The sequence below is a fragment of the Cyrtonyx montezumae genome, unplaced genomic scaffold (assembly GCF_038088225.1).
Source record: "Cyrtonyx montezumae isolate F1298 unplaced genomic scaffold, pur_monq_1.0 scaffold_7, whole genome shotgun sequence".
Classification (NCBI taxonomy): domain Eukaryota; kingdom Metazoa; phylum Chordata; class Aves; order Galliformes; family Odontophoridae; genus Cyrtonyx; species Cyrtonyx montezumae.
This window is the reverse complement of record NW_027072078.1, coordinates 4,733,406-4,755,332: the sequence shown is the minus strand read 5'-3', so window position 1 is coordinate 4,755,332 and position 21,927 is coordinate 4,733,406. Positions and strand designations below refer to the sequence as shown.

General features: G+C 41.7%; 1 protein-coding gene across 3 annotated transcripts in view; it reads left to right on the top strand.

Annotated features, from left to right (window-relative positions):
- UNC80 (unc-80 homolog, NALCN channel complex subunit) overlaps nucleotides 1–21,927 on the top strand; it is a 115,454-nt gene that overhangs the window by 50,448 nt on the left and 43,079 nt on the right. For 2 of the 3 annotated variants that reach the window (XM_065751264.1, XM_065751263.1), the window contains exons 24-32: nucleotides 1,797–1,932; nucleotides 4,312–4,445; nucleotides 7,088–7,253; nucleotides 12,424–12,524; nucleotides 15,345–15,542; nucleotides 16,918–17,025; nucleotides 17,905–18,043; nucleotides 21,011–21,192; nucleotides 21,532–21,663. In XM_065751264.1, the coding sequence (XP_065607336.1) occupies nucleotides 1,797–1,932; nucleotides 4,312–4,445; nucleotides 7,088–7,253; nucleotides 12,424–12,524; nucleotides 15,345–15,542; nucleotides 16,918–17,025; nucleotides 17,905–18,043; nucleotides 21,011–21,192; nucleotides 21,532–21,663 (1,296 nt within the window). Of the gene's footprint in view, nucleotides 1–1,796; nucleotides 1,933–4,311; nucleotides 4,446–7,087; nucleotides 7,254–10,716; nucleotides 10,921–12,423; nucleotides 12,525–15,344; nucleotides 15,543–16,917; nucleotides 17,026–17,904; nucleotides 18,044–21,010; nucleotides 21,193–21,531; nucleotides 21,664–21,927 lie in introns of all 3 variants that reach the window. The other variant, XM_065751262.1, reaches the window with a different exon arrangement.

Here is a 21,927-nt window from a genome sequence, read left to right as displayed (position 1 = left end):
CAAAGTCTCAGCTTCAGAACTCTATTTTTCAACATAGTCACCACCAATAGCTGTGCATTTTTGTCAGTGGTAAACAAGAGCCTGCGTGTTGTGCTTGTGAAAATCTGCACCAGCATAGGTGACACAGTATTTCACAGCTGCTATGATGGCAACATTGCTAGGAAAATGTTGCTCGTGCTGTCCATCTTTCATTGGATGGAGCTCAGAATGTTCCATACCCAGACTGTACAGTGGGTGTGGTAGGACAGTCCAACCAAGATTGGCAATGTGCTCCATGGTCTTCAGACTGGTATGGGGCCTGGTGTTATTATGTTAGAAGAGAAACTTTTTCTTCTCTGGCCTGACTCTGGAAGCTTGAGCCTTCAGCTTAGTCAGCATTGAGATGTAGTGGTCATAGTTGGTGATTCGTCTGGGTTCTGGGAAACCTAGGAGGATCACTCTTTTTCTATCCCAAATTGCAGTCCACATCACTTTACCTGCTGTGGGCTGCATCTTGAACTATTTCCTTGAGGGCTAATTCACATGTTTTTGCTCCATGGATTGCCATTTTAACTCTGGTTCATAATAAGGACACCACAACTTACTCCCTTTAAAGATGTGTTTCAGGAAACTGTCACCTTGAGCTGCATGTTTATTCAGTAGGTTCTGACATACTTGCACACAGTGTTATTTCTGCTCCTGTATGAGAATTAGTGGGACCCACTTGGTACCAACTGTGGTATTCCAATGTTGCTGACATCGTTTCCAACTCATTGAAGCTGACATTGAGCTCTGTACATAGTTTCCTGGTCATACTCTGCTGATTTGTGTGGATGAACTGATTGAGTCACTGTTTGTTTTGTGGTGTGACAGCTGTGCATGGCTGTCTGGAAACGTGGGTCATCTTTCATATCTTTGTCACCCCTGCTGAAACACACCACTTATCACCACGCTATGTTTATACCTACTGGTCGGTCTCCATAAACATTCAGCAAGCGTCAATGAATGTCAGTGGGTGTGCTTTTTTCCATTTTCCACGTGGAGGAATTCAAGGGCACACCTTTGCTTCAATGGGCCCTTCCATGCTAGATGCTTCTCTGTCAGCCCTCCCCTCTGCTGCCCATTGTACAGCAGCAACATGTAATGGAATATTGTTGGGAAGGTTCAGCCTCTGCTGCCATACCACCATCATCTGCTTCTGCTGTCAGGGGCCAGCAGAATTAAAGAGGAGGCATTACTTTCATAACAGCCCTTGTAGATGTACACGATTCTAGCTTTTGTATGTGTACTGTCATTTGTGTCTTCGAAAGCACATTGAGAAGTCACTCCTGTAAAGATGAAAGCAGACTTTCTCCATGAGTATGCAACTCTTATGGAGGGAAGGGGGGGGGGTTTACTGGATCCCTAAGTCACAGCATCATTGCTTGAACTGAAGGCGTACATTCTCAGCGAAAAAGCTTATCAAGAAGCTGGCACACGTAGAGGGGGGAGGGAGAATAGTGGAAGAAATTCATACAAGATGATGATGACCTCTTCATTTTTTGCCTATCCGCTGCCATTTCTGCTCTTACTATTTAACCTGATCTGCAAAACGAAAGCTGCTCCTGAAATGTGGCTGTTTGCAAAACGTTATTGAAAAGATCATGGGAAAATGAATAATGCTTTTGGTAGCAGTCACTGTCTTATTGTTCCTTTCTTTTACTGCATTTTGCAGACAATGGATATGAAGCCAGTACGTTCTCTTCTGGTTGGAACATCTTCACAGACTGCGAGGTTGGGCTGAAGTTCTCACCTTCTTATGCTTTCTCCTTCTGCAGGCAATTGGTGTCCGCCTCAACGAGCTGTGCCATGCTGAGAGTGAGAGCCCTGCCAACCTGTTGGGCCTCATTTATGATGAGGAGACCAAGAGGCGCCTGAGAAAGGAGGATGAAGAAGAAGACTTTTTAGATGACAGTAAGGAGACTCCCTTTACTACAAGAACCCCCGCTTGTAAGAACCTCTGCTTTAGGAGCACTTAATTTTTCTTCTCATCTTCTTGCCACTCAGCTGTATTCCCCAGTCCCTCACCTCCGCCTTAGCTTCTTTCCCTGTTTTTTTCTGTGCCTTGATGTACAGCTTGACAGATAGATAGTAGCTCTGAGAAACTTGGAAGGAAAAGGGGGAGGCAAAACAGATAGCAAGTTGCAATTCCCGTATATTGGCAACAGCAGTTATACGCAGACTAATTTGTTTATTGAGTCTTGCTGTCACCTCGATGCCAAAAATGGTTCAGACTCCCATTCTTCCCAGTTATTGCTGCCAGAATATTTTTGTAAGACTAGCTGCTTTTCTGTTTCTTCATCTTGAAGAATCATCTCCTTACCTGGCACAGCTCTGCCAAAGGCTTTTAAATCTTGACCTCACTATATGTTTGCCTGATTCTTAAGCAGAAGCATAGTGCGTTGGTATAAAAAGCATCATTAAAAACCTGTGTAACAACAACTGAAGTTTGTGTGTGTGTATGTAAGGGTGTGGGAAGGTGGTGATAAATCACTGATTCTGGAAGTCTAGGTTGATAAGCAAATTTCAACACAGCCTGTGAATCAAAAGAAGTGAAGTCAAAACAGATACTGTCCTAGGTGTAGGAGAAGGTGTTGACAAACATTATGTCCCCTCCAGACACCATTTGTGTATATATGTCTGTGCTCACTACTTGTATATGTGTACTGCTGTTCACCATTGGATGTAGTGTGCTAGTACTGTTCATGTATCTTCTGGTTTCTTTTTCTGTGATCCTGGGTTTGTTTTTATCTCTACATGAAAGTTGACTTTGGCATTAAGGGGAGAAGGTGGAAGTGGCACTTATGGGAAAATGATATTGAGACAGGGTATTACTACTGAGCTTAAACCTTCACATTTGCCTCTGTGTGGTGTGCCAGCACTAGCAGCATCGTGACTGTGGGTGGCCATTCTGGATGTTTTGTTGACTTCTCAGGAGCTACATTCAAAGCAGGAGAGTGCACAACATTTTTCTCTCCTGTACTGTGAATGACTTTTAAAAGGTGAGGAGCAGCTGCATTCCTGTAATCAAGAGATGGAACAGGTTTTCTTGCCCCTGTTCAGCAGCTGATACTAGGCACTCATCAGGGGAACATGGAACTGCTTTAACAAGGTGGCTTGAGGTGAGCAAACAGATAACAGGTTGTGTTCTAGAAAGCCACATAAAAGCTCAAGTACTTGTCTGAAAGCCACATTGTAGATAAGAAAGCAGACTGGATAGCTTCTGTTGAAGACAGATTTTTCCAAAAGCTGCCCTGTGCCTTGTAAGGAATTGGACTGAGGAGCATAAAGTATGCTGATGGATTTTTCATTACACCATACATCTCAACTGTATATAGTAGTTCAGGTGATTTTAGTCCTTACTGTGTCCATCTTCACTGCACATAGCATATACAGAGGAATTAACAAGATTCATAGAATTAATCTGATTTTATCTGATGCTGGCAGTGACTTATTTGGTTTGAACTGTTTCTTTGAAAATGTTGTTAGATTATAGATCAGGAAAAGCAAGCAAAAACAAATTTATCTAAAATTCCTGTAGATAGTAATATAACGTAACACTAAAAAATGGTTGCAGTTAATTGATGTCACAACTAACTTTTTAAATATTTATTTATTTATTTATTTGCTTTCATAAACCTGATTTCATACTTTTTAAGCTTAGATTGCTTACGAAGTGTAGGGCTTTTGAAGCTTATGTGTAACTTGAAAATGCAGTTTGATTGTTTTTTCTCTAGTAATCTTTGAATGGCATTTGGCTTCTGTGCACACACATGCAAATAAAGAAGCCTGATTTCAGAGGAGACTGCATTTTTTAGTTATCAGGATAGTACTTAATAGCAGGCACAGTACTTCTTTGCTGGCTGATCATAATTCCGTGTCTGTATTGAGAAATTTTCCTGCATTTATAGAATTGCAGAAGATTTGTCTGAATGTAAAACTGTAAAGAGTCAGAAGGACGTCTACTCCTTCACTTGTGTCAACGTTAAATGAGAAGGTGTATGTAAAATACTGAAAGATCATGATAATTTAGTAGATAGCTCACTGTGCACTGTAATATGTTGCAGAACACTGTGCTGCGTTGGTACTACACCACGTGCCAGTAAATACGTGGATTTATATTTGCACTATTATGATCCTTTTCGTGTGGGAAGAGTAGCATAGATAAAACTCTGGATTTTTCTCTTTATTAGTGCAGCTTGTATTGTGCACCGTACGTAAAAAAACGTCCATCGTGTTTTAGTTCACATTTTGTGTCATCTCCCTGTTCACCACAGAAATATTTTTTCCTAGGCACTGTGAATCCTACCAAATGTTGTTGTCCTTTTGCGCTGAAAATGGCAGCCTGCCAGCTTCTCCTGGAGATTACCACTTTCCTTCGAGAGACCTTTCCATACATGCCTAGACCACGTCCTGAGCCTCTTGTGGTAAGTGGACAATAGAAACTGGAGAGGGAGATGCTCTGACCAAGTCATGGTGCTCTGTGCCCTTCTGTGGAGAGGTAGACTGGGGTAATAACTCAAAGGGATGTGTGATGCAGGAGCCACTGTCTGTTAAGTTGGACAGGGCACATCAGACGAACTGATTAACAGGGTAAGACTAGAGAAAGCAGAATATGTGTTGAAAGTCCAAGAAAGTTTGAAAATGGAAAAATCAGCTGGTGGATTGAGAAACGGTTTGGAGGACCTGAGAGTGCAACAAGTGCAGTGCAGCTGATTAGGAGTGTCAGTTGGCACTCAACAGGGCAGTTAGGAAAAAGGGGAGAAGATGGTTTGCAAAACATTTGCTGAAGCTTAGAGATTGCACTTCTTTGTCGTGGTTTTTTGTTGTCTTACCAATAGAATTGAAGGAACTAAGGAAAGAAACAGAAACAAGAAATGGAAGACATTTTCATGAGATAATAAGAGAGATACAGGCAAATACTGACATGAGTCATAAGCCAGACATCTGATAAGGTGACAGCTAATTTTGTGAATAGCAGAACCTCATAATTTCTAGCGGCTCGTTCCTTTGTGGATTTTCTTATGACAATTTATGCAATTTAACATTGCTTTCAGCCTGTTATTTCACAGAATATACAGGCACTCAGCTGTCCTCTGTCAAGTTGTGTTAGAAGTGGCCAGCAAATTCAGAGGTGATGAACGTAGAATGACAGACTAGCAATATGATCTTTTAAGCTTAATTTCCTCAGGAAATCAGACAAAATTTTTTAAAGAAAAAATGAAAAGTCGGATTTCCAAGAGAGAAATAAGGATTTAGCTCTACTATTGTTTGTTTGTTTTTTTTTAATAATTGACTTGGGTTAAATTTTGCTGATAAACCGTTATTCTTGAAAGGGTGCTGGCTCAGCATTGGTTGTAGTTAGGATCTGAGACTGGTTTCAAAGGCTTTAGTTGACCTATGAAGAAGAAACTCAGCCCCCAGGTATGTAAGAATGGCAATGATAAAAAGTGAGGAGAAATTCAATGGGAGTCTTCCTAAGCACTTCATTGATATTTTTACTATGTAAGAAATGACTTCTTCCAAAAGTAGGGTAATACCAGGATTTAGAATTCATGTCAGCAAAGTAGCTGTCTTCAAACTAAGAATATGTTGGATAATGAGGATCAGTAGAAATCTGTACTTTTGTGTGAGATGGAAATGCAACTGATTAATAGCTTTTCAGACTCATATGTAAGAAAGTATGAGGAGGAATTATTTTATGATGTGTAGGTGGAAGAAACCTTAAGGTCATGTCATCTAAGAGCTTATTAGAGAAAACAACTACAGATAGATTATTGTGGCTTCACATTAAAAACAACCAAAAAAAAAAAAAAGAGCCAACAGTGCTCTGGATTTAAAAAAAAAAAGGCTCTATTTATGTTATTTAAGGCCTGATGCTTCAGTGTGGAGGGAATCAGCAAGTACATCATGTTACAATCAACAAAGCTGAAACGCAAATACTTAATTTCATTGGTGTTAGCTGGCACACCTTACTGGAAGGTTAGTCCTGGGTCAAACATATATAGCTAAACTAGCTGTGCTGAACCAGTTTACACACAGTCCATCCTGACTTGCTAGCTCTGAGAGCTTAAGCACCCATACCTCTGTTTGAGTGAGACAGACCTAAGTTTTATCCACATCCTTTCAGAAAAGCTGGTGGAGCAGATGCAGGCTCACTTTGCAAACGGCTGGCAATGAGTACTTCTTCTTGGAGCCTACTGCTTCTGCAGTAAAGCCAGATAAGCGGAACACGTGATTTACTGTGGTGCAAAGTCATACATTTTAGGTTAAGAAGTTGCTGAAATAGCTAACTGCACCGAGATGATGTCTTTCATTCTGTCATTTAATTTTGTGGGGGCAGCAATTTCCAGTGTCTGTGTGTTGACAAACAGCAGAGAGGAACAATGTCTTCAAATGCTTCAAGAGGAGTAACTGACTGTACCCTAGGAATGTATCTGTAGTGCTGTTATGACTTAGCTTATGCTGAAATTGCTGTAATTCAGATTTGACAGGATAAAAACTCATGATGTCTTGCCTTAATTACGTATCGTAAACTGCTTGTGTTGGATACATTTTAAGCTGTTAACGTGTATTTGGCATTGAAAGTGTCCTACAAGCCATTACTTTAGTTATATATTATACCCTAGGTTTTGTTGTTCAGCAAAGTAAAAATATTTCCCTTATTCTAATCAACTGTTAGCTTTTCTGACAGTCATTTATGTTCATTTTCCACGCAGATGCAAAGCTGACTGCAAATGGTTTGGGGTCTTCCGTTGGTATGAAATAGACTAGTACCAGCTAACCCATTTCAACACACTCAGTCTAGAATGTGTTTGAGAAAGCTTTTTTTTTTCCCTCCCCTAACCAACTTTTAGAGAATAGACTTTGTCTCATGACTCAGACAGCTCCCAGGAAGAGGAGCTTTCTGTAGGTGCTGGTGTAGAAATTCCAGTAAGAGGCCTCTTGAGCCTACGTGATTTTATCCTGAAATAAGTAGCCATTCTTCCTGAGGTTTCTATGGTTGTAGTGGAAAAAGATGGTGGTTCAAGCTGGTTGCACATCTGTATGGTCTACGTGCTGCCAACAGGATCTGGAGAGCTGCAGGCTACGTCTGGACCCTGAGATGGACCGGCACAGGTATGAAAGAAAGATCAGCTTTGCTGGGGTTCTGGATGAAAATGAAGATTCAAAGGATTCCCTGCACAGCAGCAGCCACACCCTCAAATCTGAGGCTGGCTTCGAGGAGAAAAAAGGTTTGTTGTCACAACAAGGCTTGTGTATTCTTCAGGCTTGTGAAGTGGCGCTTGATTTTATGTTTTCATTTGCATAGACTGTGTTAAAAAGCAGGAGGCCGTGGAGTCAGGTGGCTTTGAATCATTTCTGAGATGCTTTTTGCTGTCAGGTTCCAATATGTCGAATGTGAGAAGCAAAGATCTCAAATTTTGTAAAGCACTGCTATGACTGAAACCAATTGAGAGCATTGCAAGATTTCTAGAAAGGCTTTATTTGAAACTGTATCTCAGTGCAATGCTGTTAGAAGCATCACTATTTGATACGCTTCATAAATAAAGATCAGAGGTGGTTTTATTTGTTACTTATTCTGATTACTTTTTTTTTAATTTTTATTTTGTGAAAAACAGAGATAGAAGAAAATATTGGGATCTTTCTGTGAAAATCTGTACTGGTTTGGAAGTCATGGCATCTCATGGAATTAGTGGGTGATCACTTGGTCTCTCAAATTCTTTGCTACCACATGAAAAACACACACCCATGTGGCTTTTGATGGTTAGCAGATTAATGTTACCAACATACTGTATACTGTACAGGCAAACCTCGAGCTCACTGTGTTTGCTGAGGACAGCAGATTGTTTCCATTTTTAAGCCATCCCATGCAAAACTCACGTACTATCTGATGGTACAAGTGTTGCAATACAATATACAGTCATTATTTCTATTTGCTATTTAGAAACCAAACTGCCAGCCAGTCACCTGTAAAAGATTTTCCCTCCAACACATTTTTTGGAAGAACTTTTTAATCTTGTTTTACGAAAGCTTTATAAAGGCACAGATGTTTGAATGATAAATTTGGTAATTGTTTCCAAAGGATAAATGTTCTGCGATTATTTGATAAGGATGAAGTCTGTGTCTGGTTATCCTCTAGGATCTGTACTGTGTATTGATTATTCAGAGGAGCTTTTATTCACTCCAGAGGGCTTTGGACAAAGTCTTTGTTGTCTTCGGCTGTGACTCTGAAATAACTACTGTAGAAAGTGTTAGAATTGTTTCTAAGATTGACATGGTGTACAACTGCCTCCAATTATGGGACAGTTACTTCTGTGAATACAGCTGGGCATTTTTTTTTTTTAGAAAGCTCAGATGAGTTAAGTTCGTGCTTGACCTAGTGTTTTGTACCCCTGGCATAATGGCAGCTCAGAGATGCACACCAATCTGCGGTCTATCTTGTAATCAAACTCATTGGGATAAGATATCTCTATTTAAGTGAGGAAATGTTTTGATTTTATTTTGAAGATAGCTGTGTAATTCCTTGTAGCCACTTTTCAGTCTCTCAGGCAGCAGTCCCATGAATTAGAGAATGCCTACAAGCATGTGGTGCTGCTGGAATACCCTGATGGCCATTCTACAGCTATCACATTTTCCTTTGGGACAATACTGACTGAGGTTTCTCCATCTGTTACTGCACTGCAAGCGTAGTGTAGAATTGAATTATTTTTGAAAAGGTAATCTTAACTTTTTGCATTCTTGACTTTGTTTAAATGATTTTTCCTGCAGTTTTAGATGTTGTTTTTTTCCCTAATTTTCCTTCTCTGTAATCTGTCCTGTAGTATTCCTTTACTGAAACTACTTCTTAACTACATTTTCGAGATGAGGAAGGTGGTAATAGTAAGAAGGCTGACTCCTAAATATATGTTAGCAAAAATGAACTTGAAGTGTCTAGAGTCTAAATGAATGCAAGATAATGTTTCAGTTAAAAGTTACAGTAATTATGTTCTTTTTCCTGGCCATAGCATATTCTTCTGTGGATCTACCTGGGCCACGTGAAACTGATGCAGAGGCATCTTCTGTAATCTACGCTTTTCTAGATAAGAAAATGTTGTTGTGTGATGATATCTAAATTTTTCTTGCCTGCAGAGGCAGGTCTCTTTACCTATCTGATGAGTACTAATCTGTTTTCTTTCATTTGTTCTGGAGTGTTAAAAACTTTGTTCTCGTTACTCACCCCAGGCATGACTTATCAGCTAATCCAAAAGCTTCGGGTGTACTGTCTAGAATCTGCTCCAGGTAGGTCTGAAATACAGACAGTAAAGCTAGGTAGATGCAGGCTCTCAGAGTATCATACATTCTGTGAAATTCAGTTACAAGAGCTAAAATAGTTTGGTGTCTCTGTGAACTGAGCAGCTGTATAGAGATTGATCTGAGCAAAATTCAACCAGTAATGATTGCTATGGATCTCAGCGTGATCGCTTGGAGGGAGATTCTCTGGTCACTCAACAGTGATTTGCCCAGCTGATACATGACGACTGAGCAGTAGCTCTCAGAACCTATCCTGTCTTCGGCCAGGGTGTTAGTCACTGAAAGTGGAGTGGGAGTTGGGGTCTGGAGGAATTAGAGGCATTCTCAGCAGGAGAGATATGTCTATTTTTATTCTCGAAGCCAAAACACAATTCATTTGAAGTATTTCCTTACCCTTGGTATCCAAAAAAACTGTCCTGTTCATTCTCAACAAGACTCCAAAAGGTGATCAATCACACATGGCCCTGCCTGATTAGATCTGCAGTAAAATGACTGAGTGTTGCAACATTTGGACTGACATACTGCCATGTACTGCCTTTGAACTAAGAGGAGAACGAAAGTGCAAACGGTTGGTGCTTTGAACATTGAACCATTTCATGTCTGTGCTCATCAAAAATGCAGAGTGTCAATGGATGTTGTTCATGCCTGAAAGCTGCTGATTTGTCTGAAGGAGAGGATCTACGTGCTCCTGTTTCCTCTAAAGCATTCTAGTGATGAAGAGTAACATGCAGAGACACGGATTTATGCAAATCTTACTTCAAAGAAGTCGTGTGTGCTAACCTCATGAAGCAGACTACTCTTCTGCAATCACGCGTGCTGTATGAATAGTTGTTTCTGCTGCAGATTTCAGTGGCTTTTACAGAACCCAGGCCCACAAGAAAATAGGTTTTTCCATGGTACCTTGTTCATTCTTGGGATTCAGCCATCTGTCCCTAGCAAGAAGTGATTCTGCACTAATGAAGACCCCAGGGGCTGGCAAAGAAAACTGCAATTTACATCCATTGGACAGATTCTGTTTCGTGGCAGGAATTGATTCAAAGTGGTGTGAATCGTAGTTTTTCCTTGTCCACTTTTTGGGTTTTTGTTAGAGCAGCTGACTCTACTTGCTGGTGGTTGAAGAAGGGCTAATTCCAAATACAGACAAGGCCTGAGGTGAGGTACCAGGTCTGCAGGAACAGAGGTGCAGAACACATTTCCTTAAACTTTTACTGCCTGATTGACAGAGCTGCATTGGCGGTGGCTTTGGAGGGGCCTCAGGCCCCATGTTTCTTGGTAGAAGAAAAGATGCTGCAATATAGGCTGGCAGCAAAAGGTTGGGAGGGCGGGGTGGGCCAGGATATATTTCTTTTCTAAAATGGGGAAAAATTAAGGGGAAAAAAGTCCTCTTTTATTCTTTTAATACAGTTCCCAGCAGGAAGATCAGGATAGGAGGCTCCCGCTTGCTCCAGATTAAAGGAACCCGCAGTTTCCGGGTGAAGAAGGGGGGTTCCCTTTCCAGCATTCGCCGGGCCGGCAGCCTAAAGAGCACCAAGTTATCACGGCAGGACTCAGAGTCTGAGAATGAGGAGCTGCAGCTGTCCCACAGCAGGGACACTGTCACTGATATAGGTAACTTAGATGAGTGGGTGGAAAGGGAGGGGACGAGTAGGCAGGACCTAAACTCTTGATGTGATTGCAGCAGAGCTAGAAATGAGGGACCCCCACCCCAACAGGCTAGGAAAAACCTAGAGTCCTTTTTGTGGACTGTCAGAAGTAGGGCCTGGGAAGAATATGGTTCAAATCCTGCCACCCGAAGGCCTGGCTGCAGCGTCAGCTCCATGTGCAGACCGTCCGTTCAGAGCTCCGTGTTACAGCATGAACTCTTGGAATGCTGGTGTCTGCCAGCTGAATGCATGCTGTTTTTAGGGGAGCATATGCACATACACACACCCCTAAATCATATGATATAATGAATAAGGTCATATGCATAGATGATATTTTGTTATCTATATTAATGGATAGGATATATATATATATATGTACGGACATGTGCTTCATATTTATGTAGTACATGATAATCATAAGCATGTCATGTGGCATGTAGTATATATATACCTATATGCAGAACATAACATGTGCGTGCTACATACTGTATTTCTACACATTGGCATATACATGTATTTTTACAGTTTGCAGTTGCCTTCCTTAGTCTTCAGAAAGATGAATCTCAGTTATGCATGTTACAGAAACCAAATACGCATCCTGTCAGAAGAAATCTCCATCACAGTTGAAATTAAGGGGTTCTCTCTGGTAGGATTGTTAGCCAAAAGCTAAGGTTTGGATATATTTGGAGTGGGAACAAGCTCCCAAGCTTAATAGTCATTTTTATGTTGATCGAAGGATGCTTTATTAGGTAAACATGGAGAGTAGCATCGCCTGTTCTGTAGTCCTTGGAAAGTCAGAGCTCACTTAAAGAGGAGAAAGAAAGGATTAATTAGAGTTTATCTCCAGTCATCCCTTAACAGTACTGTTAGTTTTGTAGGAAACCCACAGGTGACAAAGTGGCTGCAGGAAACACAGGGTTCAGTGCTGTTCCCGAATGGTTCTTTCCTTTGCCTGAATTCTTTAGAACTAGTATGCTAGAATCAGGATTTTTTTCCCCTTTATCCCCGTAATGTTAGCAGTTTCCATGGGCATTTAACAGTTGCTTGGCCTGCTGGTGTGTCCAGTTGGATGCCACTTCTGGTTGGATTTTTGTTGATATTTTTAATCACAGAGCCCAGTCAATGCAGATCACTAAACCAACCACTTATAGCATTTGAATGGTACAAAGAATTTCTTTCTGATGTTTTTTGATTTCTTCCTCCCTTTCCTTCAAAGAAAATATGTGGGGAGGAGCGCTATTTGCTACTGACAAAAATGGCCTGTGAGACAAGTCTGAATTGTAATTGTCCAAGTCAGCATGATACCAAGATTGGGGAGGGGTGTCCAAAAGCAGTTTTTCAGTGTGGCATATTAAGTGTACTGTGGTCTGTTTCCACAAGGCTTGCCTGGCTTACAAGTGCTGTCCCTAGGCTTTAAGTATGTAGGAAGCAATAAAAACAACCACCTTTGGATATTTTTCTTTTGAAGAAGGGAGCCCTTGGAGCGCGAGCGAACCTAGCATTGAGCCAGAGGTGCTGAGCAGCACAGGCATGGAGGAGAACTACCATCGGAACATGTCGTGGCTGCATGTAAGTATGGGTCACTGTCCTCGTGCTCAAGGATGACATTTTTGGTACGAAACCTTTGTGCTTCCAATAACCAGATCCCAGACTGTGCTTTTTCCGTGTAGCATCTCAAGTGCAAATAAGCTGCAACCCTTGGAAATTGGTTGATTGTCATTTCTAAAGCAGACTAAAACCAGATTTTTTTGTCTTCCTCCTCCTGTCCATTTCATATAGTTGGCTTGTAAAGGAAAAGGGACTATTTCTCACTAGTTATGCAGGGACAGCCAAGACACTTCATCTGAAAAATCCATTAGCAATAGTGTCATATCACCAGCTTGACTAGGAGTGGATAGTAACAGAATGGCCTGTAGCATGACCTGGGCTACTGGAAAAAGGTATTTTAGAAGCTGCTTGAGTTGGAGATTCTGTTGTGACCACTGTTTGCTAGACACAACAAACTTTTCCTTGGAGAGTTTGTCCAATCCCTTTCTTGAGTCAATTTATATATTTTTGTATCCATGAAATCTAACAGCAATGAGCTTAATTATGTACTTTGTGAGGGGAAATACTTACTTTTGAAACACTTGAAAATATTCCATTGGGTGAACTCTATCACCACGTCTAACCCAACAGGACCTTGAGTAGTTTTGACTGTCTGTCACACTGGTAATGTGAGCAAGTCTACACAGTTCAATCCACTGATAGCCAAGGACTGTACACTTCTACTTCTGTTGCCCCATGACACACTCTGATGGGGCAGTACAGTCCGTGTGCTCAGCAGGGAAGCTAGCCTGACTCCCCGAGCACACATGGATTGTTAGTGAGAACTGATGCCTTACAGGAGTTCTTTTTAGCTTCTGGGTTGCCTTTGGGAAAAACAACTGCCAAGAGTGAGTTGCTCTGCTCCTCTTTCTCCCAGGTGTTTTCCACAGCCTGCCCTTAGCTGCTTCATTATGCCAGGATGCGGACAAGAAAAGGCTTAATCCAGTGCTGTGATTTCAGAAGCAGTTCTTGGTTAGCTGTGTTATTTGGAAGAGTGTAGTAGAGCAGGGAAGTTCAATGTCATGTTTTCCAAGCTAGTGCCTCAGTCCCTGGACTACCTTACTTCTTCGTCAGTTCTCTGTTGCTGGTAGTGATAACATGTCAACTGAAAATTCCACTGTACTAAGCTGAGTATGTAGATATGGAAGAGCGTACTGAGAGACGAATTACTTAGAGGATAAAAGTCATCTCCTTACCTAGCAGCTTAGGATAAAACATTGTGCCTTTGCTCAATGTGGGAGGATGAATGGACTGTTAAATATTAAGCATGAGGGGAACTTGGGTTATTTCTCTCACTTGGTTTGATTATCCTGCTTAGGAGAAAGGAAGATCTGAAAAATCACCCGTTCAAGTTACTGCCACGCAAGTACCAGTATTGCATGAGAACTTTCTCATTTTTGTTTGTTGGAAAGAAGGTGTGGGTGAGTGGTAACTAAAACTGCAGCAGAACCAAAATCTGCTAAGTAAGCAGTTGTACAAACCACTCACAAAGATCACTGGTTCCAGTTGTTTCTCTGTATGCACCAGCATTTCCTTTATGGCAGCCCTATATGTGATGTTGTCACTGTAACTACAAGTTACAGTGCACCCAGGGCTCAGTAGGGGCTATGCAGTGCTGATCAGATTTACTATTTGCATATTCCTGCAGCATTAGTGACCTGAATTATTCCTGATTGACCTCAGAATAACGTAATGCCAGATCAAGCAAAGACAACAATCCCAAATATGCTGCTGAGATTTGTCTTAAATTAAACTCCTGACTTTTCAAAAGCCAAAATATTTGAGAGTGGAGAGTGATGTGACTGCCTTTCCTGAGAGAACGGGCAGACTGCGGCTGCAGAGATATTAAACACATGGAAAGTGTGAGACAGCCTCCTTCTGGTAGTTCTGAGTATTTTCACTCTAGATTGTATGATGAAGAGAAGGGCTTATAAAGGCCAGTTATGATCTACAATGTGAACAGCTTGCAGATGCCCCCAGTGTTTTTCTTGGGATACCACAGACTGTCTGGTTTTGTCTGTGACATGAAGACCTGTGTACAAACTGCTGCTGGGCTGAACTCTCTTCCTCCAGGAATGAATCCTCTGAGGTACCTCCAGAGAGCAGTTACTAAAATGCACTCACCCAAGGTTGTTTTTAGTTTTTACTTAATTAGTTTAGAGACTAATGGTTGTGTTGTTGCAGCAAAGCAGGGCTTAGTAGAACAATATGCCCAGATATTTACTGTTTCCTAGATTTTGCAGCTCTCTTGTTCCTATATGGCATCACCACTAGAAATAGTAGCTAACGTAAAGCTAGGCTGGATGGGCCTTCCCAAGCACAGCAAGGCAAGTATACCACATAACCACTGGCAGAGCTAGTAACTACTTGAGAGCATTTTGAGACGTATCATTTTCCTTTCCTTGACGGAAACTAACCCCCGAACCTGGTGGTTTTGCAGCTTTGACAATGGTTGAGTAGTTAACAATTTCCAGTCTAAGTCTTCATCTCAGACTGGTGACAGAACAGCTTTTCTTTGAACTGAGAGTACTGTTTTCCTCAACCTTAATCTTGCCACCAGCCAAACATACGCATCTACAGCAGCTCTCTTCCTTTGTCTACGTTGTTAATTGTGCCTAGCCAGTTGATAAATTACTTGTGGTGTGGAGATCAGCACAGATAGGCTTACTTTTTCAAAAAGCTGTGTTGAGCTTCTTGCCTCGCCAGCTAGGCCGCGAAAATCAACTTGCCATCCCCGTCATTGGCTGCACATGCTGTGCAGCATAACTCTGTAGGTAACTGTTCAATTTTATTCCTTTCAAGGTTATGATCCTGTTATGCAATCAGCAAAGTTTCATATGTACTCACATTGACTACTGTCACCCGCACTGCTACCTCCATCATAGCCGGTCCTGTGCTCGCCTTGTCCGTGCCATCAAACTCCTGTATGGAGACACAGTGGACTCTCTTCGTGAAAACAGCACACTGAGCAGTGTGGCAAGAGGCAAAAAGCAAAAAGAAGTGAGTAAATGGAAAAAGGTATAATGTTTTTATAAAGGCGTTTAGCATTATCGAAGGAATGTGAACTGCATTGTTTGGTAAGGATCTAGATTGCTGATAAGGATGTTAAAATGCCTATAGCCTGATCTTAAATGTAGTGTTCTTTTATGAGATCTACTTATCAGTCCCTGTAGTCTCATTCCTTTTTTCCTGTTCCTTCTTGTCTGATAATAAGAACCATTCCTGGAATTCTTGTAAAGTCTTGCATGATTTCTTTCTTTTAGGTCTGAGATCTCAGCTCTTTTCCAGTAATTATATGTGTTGGTCTTTAATTTTACAGTCTCTTTAATGAGATGCATTTAATGATAGTCTCTGCAAGACAGTCAGACAAGATTGTGCTTTCTTATGCATATAAGCAGTGCCTTTAACTTGATTGGTATATATTATTGTTTGTTCAGCAAAATATCCACAGAGCTACCGAACGAATAAAGTCAATGTCTGATAATACTTTTATAGCTTTGACCACAAAAGACAGACAGTTATCCTGAATACTTGTAATGGTGGAGTCATCCTGCTGGTGAGCAGTAACAGTGAAAGTGTTCATGAGACACTCGTAGCTGGGTGAAGAGGCTGTCCTCTGCATAAGTGGAAAATGAAGGACTATGAGAATAATTTTGAAGGTTTCTTTATCAACCAGTGGATTGTTTGTTTCCTGACAAGTTAGAAGGGTATTTTTATGGACAAAGCACAGTGCAGATGAAATGAGGTAATGATTCTGCTTTCCTGGGAAGAATAACTACCATATGTTTCTTCTGGCACAGTAAAGCCGTATTTAAATTAGATGTTAAGAAAGACAGACAGTTGTTTCCTCCACAGAAGGCAGGTGTAAGATGTGCAGCTGGCAGTGTTCATGAAAGGTAGCAAAAGAACACTGTGCAATGCTGTGTATTGTTTCATCTCCAACTTCAAATTGCAAAGCAGTATCACACGTATTTAATCATGGGGCTTCTGTGGCCCCTGAAAAATGAGAGAGCTTGTTTTAATTAGCAGGCTACCAGCTTGAGGAGAAAACCTGTGGAAACAGCACTCTGGGAAAGTCCTTGGTATTGTGAACAATGAAGGTGAACAGGCCTTGTCATTATCATTAGCATCTGCTAGAGACAGCACAGGCACGAGCTCAAATCTTAAAATGAGTTGTCACATGCTAGAAAATGGGATATATCATCTCACTGGTGTAGGCCTGTTGCTAGCACAGGAAAGGGCTTTGTGCTGCACCTCTGCTACTGGGCACCTTCTAGTGTGTGAAAATTCCTCTATTTATATGGTCTCCCTTTGCAAACTCCTGGAAACCAAAATGAGAACTCCACTTTCTTATTTTTTCATTTTTCCTTTTCAGTGTTCAGACAAGTCATGCCTCAGAACTCCCTCTCTAAAAAAGAGAGTGATTGATACCAACTTGGAAGGAAAGAAGGACTCTGGAATGTTAAAGTACATTAGGCACCAGGTACTGACAAGGCTGGGCTGTATGCTGGTTGGGGAGATAGCTACACAGATGTTGGGTCAGGCTGCAACAAGAAGGAAAATGTGGATGGATCTTCAAGCCCTTGTGATGGAATGAACTGTTGTTCTTGAGTATGCATTAGTTCAGCCCTGCGTGTTTGCGCCTGATGGTTAATGCTAAATTTAAGCCTCTTAGGGGGGAACCCTTGGCAAAGAATCCTTTAAAGATGTAGATCCATTAAATGTTAGTCAACATCCATGGCTTCCCATAGGGATAAATGCACCAAGACTGGGGATACAAAGGAGAGAAGAAAAAACACAAATACATTTACATGCAACCTGTCAGTGTACAGGAAGTTCGCTTTGTTCTTGTTCATTGTCCTTGAAGGAGAACACTTGTTCATTGTTGAGATGTTCAAGACCCATCTGAATGCCTACCTGTGCAACCTGGTCTAGGAGCTGCTTTGGCAGGGGGGTTGGACACGATGATCCAGGATGAGGTCCTTTCCAATCCCTGCAATTCTGTGATTTTGTGAAAAAGCAATGGACAATTCTTGGTAGTCTATGAAATTTTCATGAATTTGCATCACTGTGCACCATCTTGGAAGAGTTTTCCTTTCTTTTATCCTACTGATCCATGTTTTGGTGACCTAAGTGACCAGCAGCAGACTCATAGAACTAGCTTGCAACACTGCTGGTTTAGTGTAAGTTGAAAGCAGTGTTCTTCTGTGGAACATTATCTGAAATGTCTGAAACTAGAAGCTATCAGCCAGATAAAGTGCTGTCCAAAACTAGGGTAATTGAAGTGTCACTGTGTTCACTGAAGATAGCACAGCTCAGCTGTAAAGCATGACATGACTTTTATTTTTGAATATTTTTACAGGTAATGAGCCTCTCCCCTGCACCTTTGTCGCTGTTAATCAAGGCAGCTCCTGTCCTCACAGAGGAAATGTATGGAGACATCCAGCCTGCAGCATGGGAGCTCCTGCTCAGTGTGGATGAGCACATGGCTGGAGCAGCAGGTAGGAGAGCAAAACCGGTCAGTGTAGCTAGCCACACAACTCAGCTCACAGCCAGTTGCAAGGCCTTGCAAGACAACTCTCTGGTAGAGGAGGGCTTATTGACGTCAAGGGTTTCTTGAAGGCTGTTTGGTTTTTAAAGACCTTTCTCTGCTTTTGTGCTCTGTACAAAAGGAGGTGGTCAGAAGGACCAAGAAAAGACAATCTGCACAGCCCTGTTTACAGCCAACGATCAGAGAAAAACAAAACTGGTAATTTGTATTTAGCAGGGTTTCTATGCAGAGGAAATACAGCAATATAATCAGTCTAGAATTTACTGAAGTATTTGGTATGTTGCCTTTATTTTTCTTTCATTCAGCTGTTTCTGTCTTGACTAGAGATCAGACCAGGTTAACGCACCACAGTTCTTTTCAGCATCTCAGGTGCCCGCCAGTCCACTTTCTCACTCCTCAGCAAGACAGGGAGAAAATAAGAGGGGAAAAAATGAAGGTTGAAATAAGGTCAGAGAGAGTGCTAACCTGTCATAGGAAAGACAGACTTAACTTGGGTAAAATTAATTTGCTCCATTGCCAATTAATAACAAAGTAGGATAGTGAGTACCAAAAAGAAACTAAAACCACTTTCTCTCTGTCTCCTTCTTCCAAGCTCAACTTCATTCATGACTTTTCTACATCCTTCTACTCCTTGAACGGTGTGGGGGATGGAGGAATGGAGTTGCAGTAAGTTCATAACCCTTTGCTGCTGCGTATAGTCTTTTGTGAACTATTTCAGCATGGGTCCTTCCCACTAGCTGCAGTTCTGCTCCAGAATAGCTCTGTACCATAGGCTGCATTCCTTTAGGGGTGGACTGCTGTAGCACAGCTCCCCCATGGGCTGCGGTTTCTGCCAGAATACCTGCCCCAGCATGGGCTCCTCTTCACAGGCTGCGGATTGTTGTAGGATTGTGTGGGCTTCCCGTGGGCTACAGTTTCCTTTAGTACGTATCCATCTGCTGCAGAGTGGAGTCCTCCATGAGCTGCAGTGTGTGTATCTGCTCTAATGTGGTACGCTGTGGGCTGCAGCAGGACAGCATGTTACCATCATGGTCTTCTCCGTGGGTTCAAGGAAATCATCTCCAGTACCTGGAGCATCTTCTCCCTTCTTCACGGACCTTCGTGTCTGCAGGCTTGTTTTTCTCATGCTTTCCTCACTCATAGCTCTTGCAGCTGCTGCACAGCATTTATTTTACCCTTTCTTAAACATATAAGCACAGAAGCATAACCAGCTTACTGGTTCAGCTTTGCAGCAGCTGTAGCCCCATCTTAGAAAAATGGTTCTGTCCAGTGTAGAGGTGGCCCCTGGTCTCTCCTCACAGAGGCCACCTTGTAGCCCTTGTGCTGCTGACACCTCGCTATGCAAACCCAGTGCACTGGATCAGACATACAAACAGGAAGAGAGGAACAAAAGAAAAGAAGAGAAGCAAGCTGCCTGAGACTGCACTTCTTTTCCCCCCCTTCAGGCTGCTTTCTAGGAAAATAATTTTGACTATTGTTTTTTCTTCATCAGAACCCTACTAAGGCTCCTCTTTCTGAGGAGGGCTATCTGCCTGCTCCTTCAGGGCAGCCTGTTAGAGACATCTTTCTCCCCCTTCCTCATGGGAGGATTGAAGTCCACTTAAGAGACTGTTATAGCTGTTTAGTATCGAGTGATTTTACCCCTGACATAATTTACGTTCTATCAAGGTCGAACCTGAATGCTCCATGTTGCTACCTACAAGCTGAATAAAAGGAAATCCTCTGTTGGTGTACAACAGCACCATCTACTGACCCTTTCCCAGGCTGTATTTCTTTTTTGGGGGTCTGGAAACCTTTCAGTGTGGGCGTGCAGTTTCACATCAGCCCTGCTAAGACTTGATATAGATGCAGTTAAAATACCAAAGAGAAGAAAGGTTCTCTTAACTGGTGAAGCAGGAGGGGCTTTTCAGATTTGAAGCAGGATGTTGTGGCAGAGCTGGAGGTTTTTGCAGTGTGAGGCAGTACCTAAGCAGTCAAAGATCAACCTTATTTTTCTGAACATGTTCAAATTGGCTTTTGTCAGCACAGCTTGTCATGCCTGGCAACTTCTAAGTAAGTGCTGAGGTGAAGAAGATGGTAATTGTCCTTTTTTTTTTTTTTTTTTTTTTTTTTTTTTTTACTGTGGAAGAACTACTACCAAATCTAGAGAAATTATTTCCAGTGATCTTTGGTCAACTACTGATCAAAGAAGGTGTGAGTATTTGCACCCACTAACCGCCCACAGCAACATGGTTCCCTTGCTTCCTGCTCATTGCCTCCCGGATACACACCTAAATGGCCTCCAAAGGGCTGGAGTTGTTCTCTCTGTTTATATTCAAATATGCTTTAATGAAACAACTCTGGGTCACCTCAGCTTCTATTCTGATGTATTCCATTGTGATCTTGCTCTTTGTCTACCAGTACACAGCAGCACTGTTTTCTTTCTGGGGCGGATCATAACCACTGCAGTTCTGTAAGAACCTTTCTTTTTGTTTCTATCTTATGAAAATTGACGTGTGAGTCTTCTGCTGAGCTGCTTGCTCCTGCTGTGAGGGAATGGCTGAGCTGTTCAACCTGCTTTTACTAATCATCATAGAAAGCAATCAGAAGTGAAACTTCAGAAAGCTAAACTGAGATAGTCCTGCTACTTCAAAAGATGCTTTTTATTTTATATCAGTTGTGACTGAGATGTTAGTGAGAAGGGCAGAGCTGTGTTTTGTTTTAAAAGTAGGTTTGACAGAACTTTTTACTGGCATTACAAATAATGCAATACTTAGTTTCATGGTGCAGTACAAATTTTGCTAAGCTTAGTGGACTGCTGATCTCATTTTTTGGAACCAGGTTTTCTTTCTGATTGGGGTTTGTACAGCTGCAATTTTTCCTGCCAAGTAAACGCATTAGTAAAGGAAACAGATGATCAGATGTTCTCTCCCTGCAGCTGCCATGTTCCTGTTATGTGCTGTGAAAGTGCCAGAGGCTGTTTCTGACATGCTGATGTCCGAATTTCATCACCCAGAGACAGTGCAAAGACTGAATGCCATTCTCAAATTTCACACTCTCTGGAGGTTTCGGTATCAAGTCTGGCCAAGGATGGAAGAAGGAGCTCAACAGATCTTTAAGGTGGATAGAACATACAAAATGCATTGTTACTATTTGTGGCTCGTCTTGTAGGATAGATGCGTTGTGACATGCTAACATGAAATTGCCTCAAAATCTGTTTAGAAAAAAAAGTGGTTGCCTCAGTCACACTAGAGGGATAGATGATGTATAGAACTCCTATATAAAATGGGAAGAGTATAGTGGGAAACACGTAATAGAGTCAAGAAAAAACACCAGATAAAGAAATGAAACTGTCAGTGTGGTCTTATGTTACAATGAGATACTCTTTAATTAGCACTTAACACTACAGGCATTAGTATTAGTATACTGTAACAAAATGTCGTTTGTGGTTTTGTTTAGATCCCTCCTCCAAGTATAAACTTCACTTTGCCTTCTCCAGTCCTGGGGATGCCCTCTGTGCCTATGTTTGATCCTCCCTGGGTCCCTCAGTGCAGTGGAAGTGTGCAAGATCCTATCAATGAAGACCAGTCGGTAAGCAAAGATGTTGAGAGTGAGAGTTGCAGTTTCTCAGTAAGGCTCTGGGGGAAGCTGAAGCCAGAAGATGTGGACTAAGCTCTTCAGTTTTCTTGTCCTCAGTAAGGGAAGATCTGGTCAGTACATTGTCCACATAGGGCACAGACTATTTTATGTGGACATGAGATTTTTCTGTCTGTTTGATGAAGGAAATAACTGTACTGTACGTCATACACCCATGAGAGACAGTAATTCAGATCTTAAGAGCACAGTTACTACCTT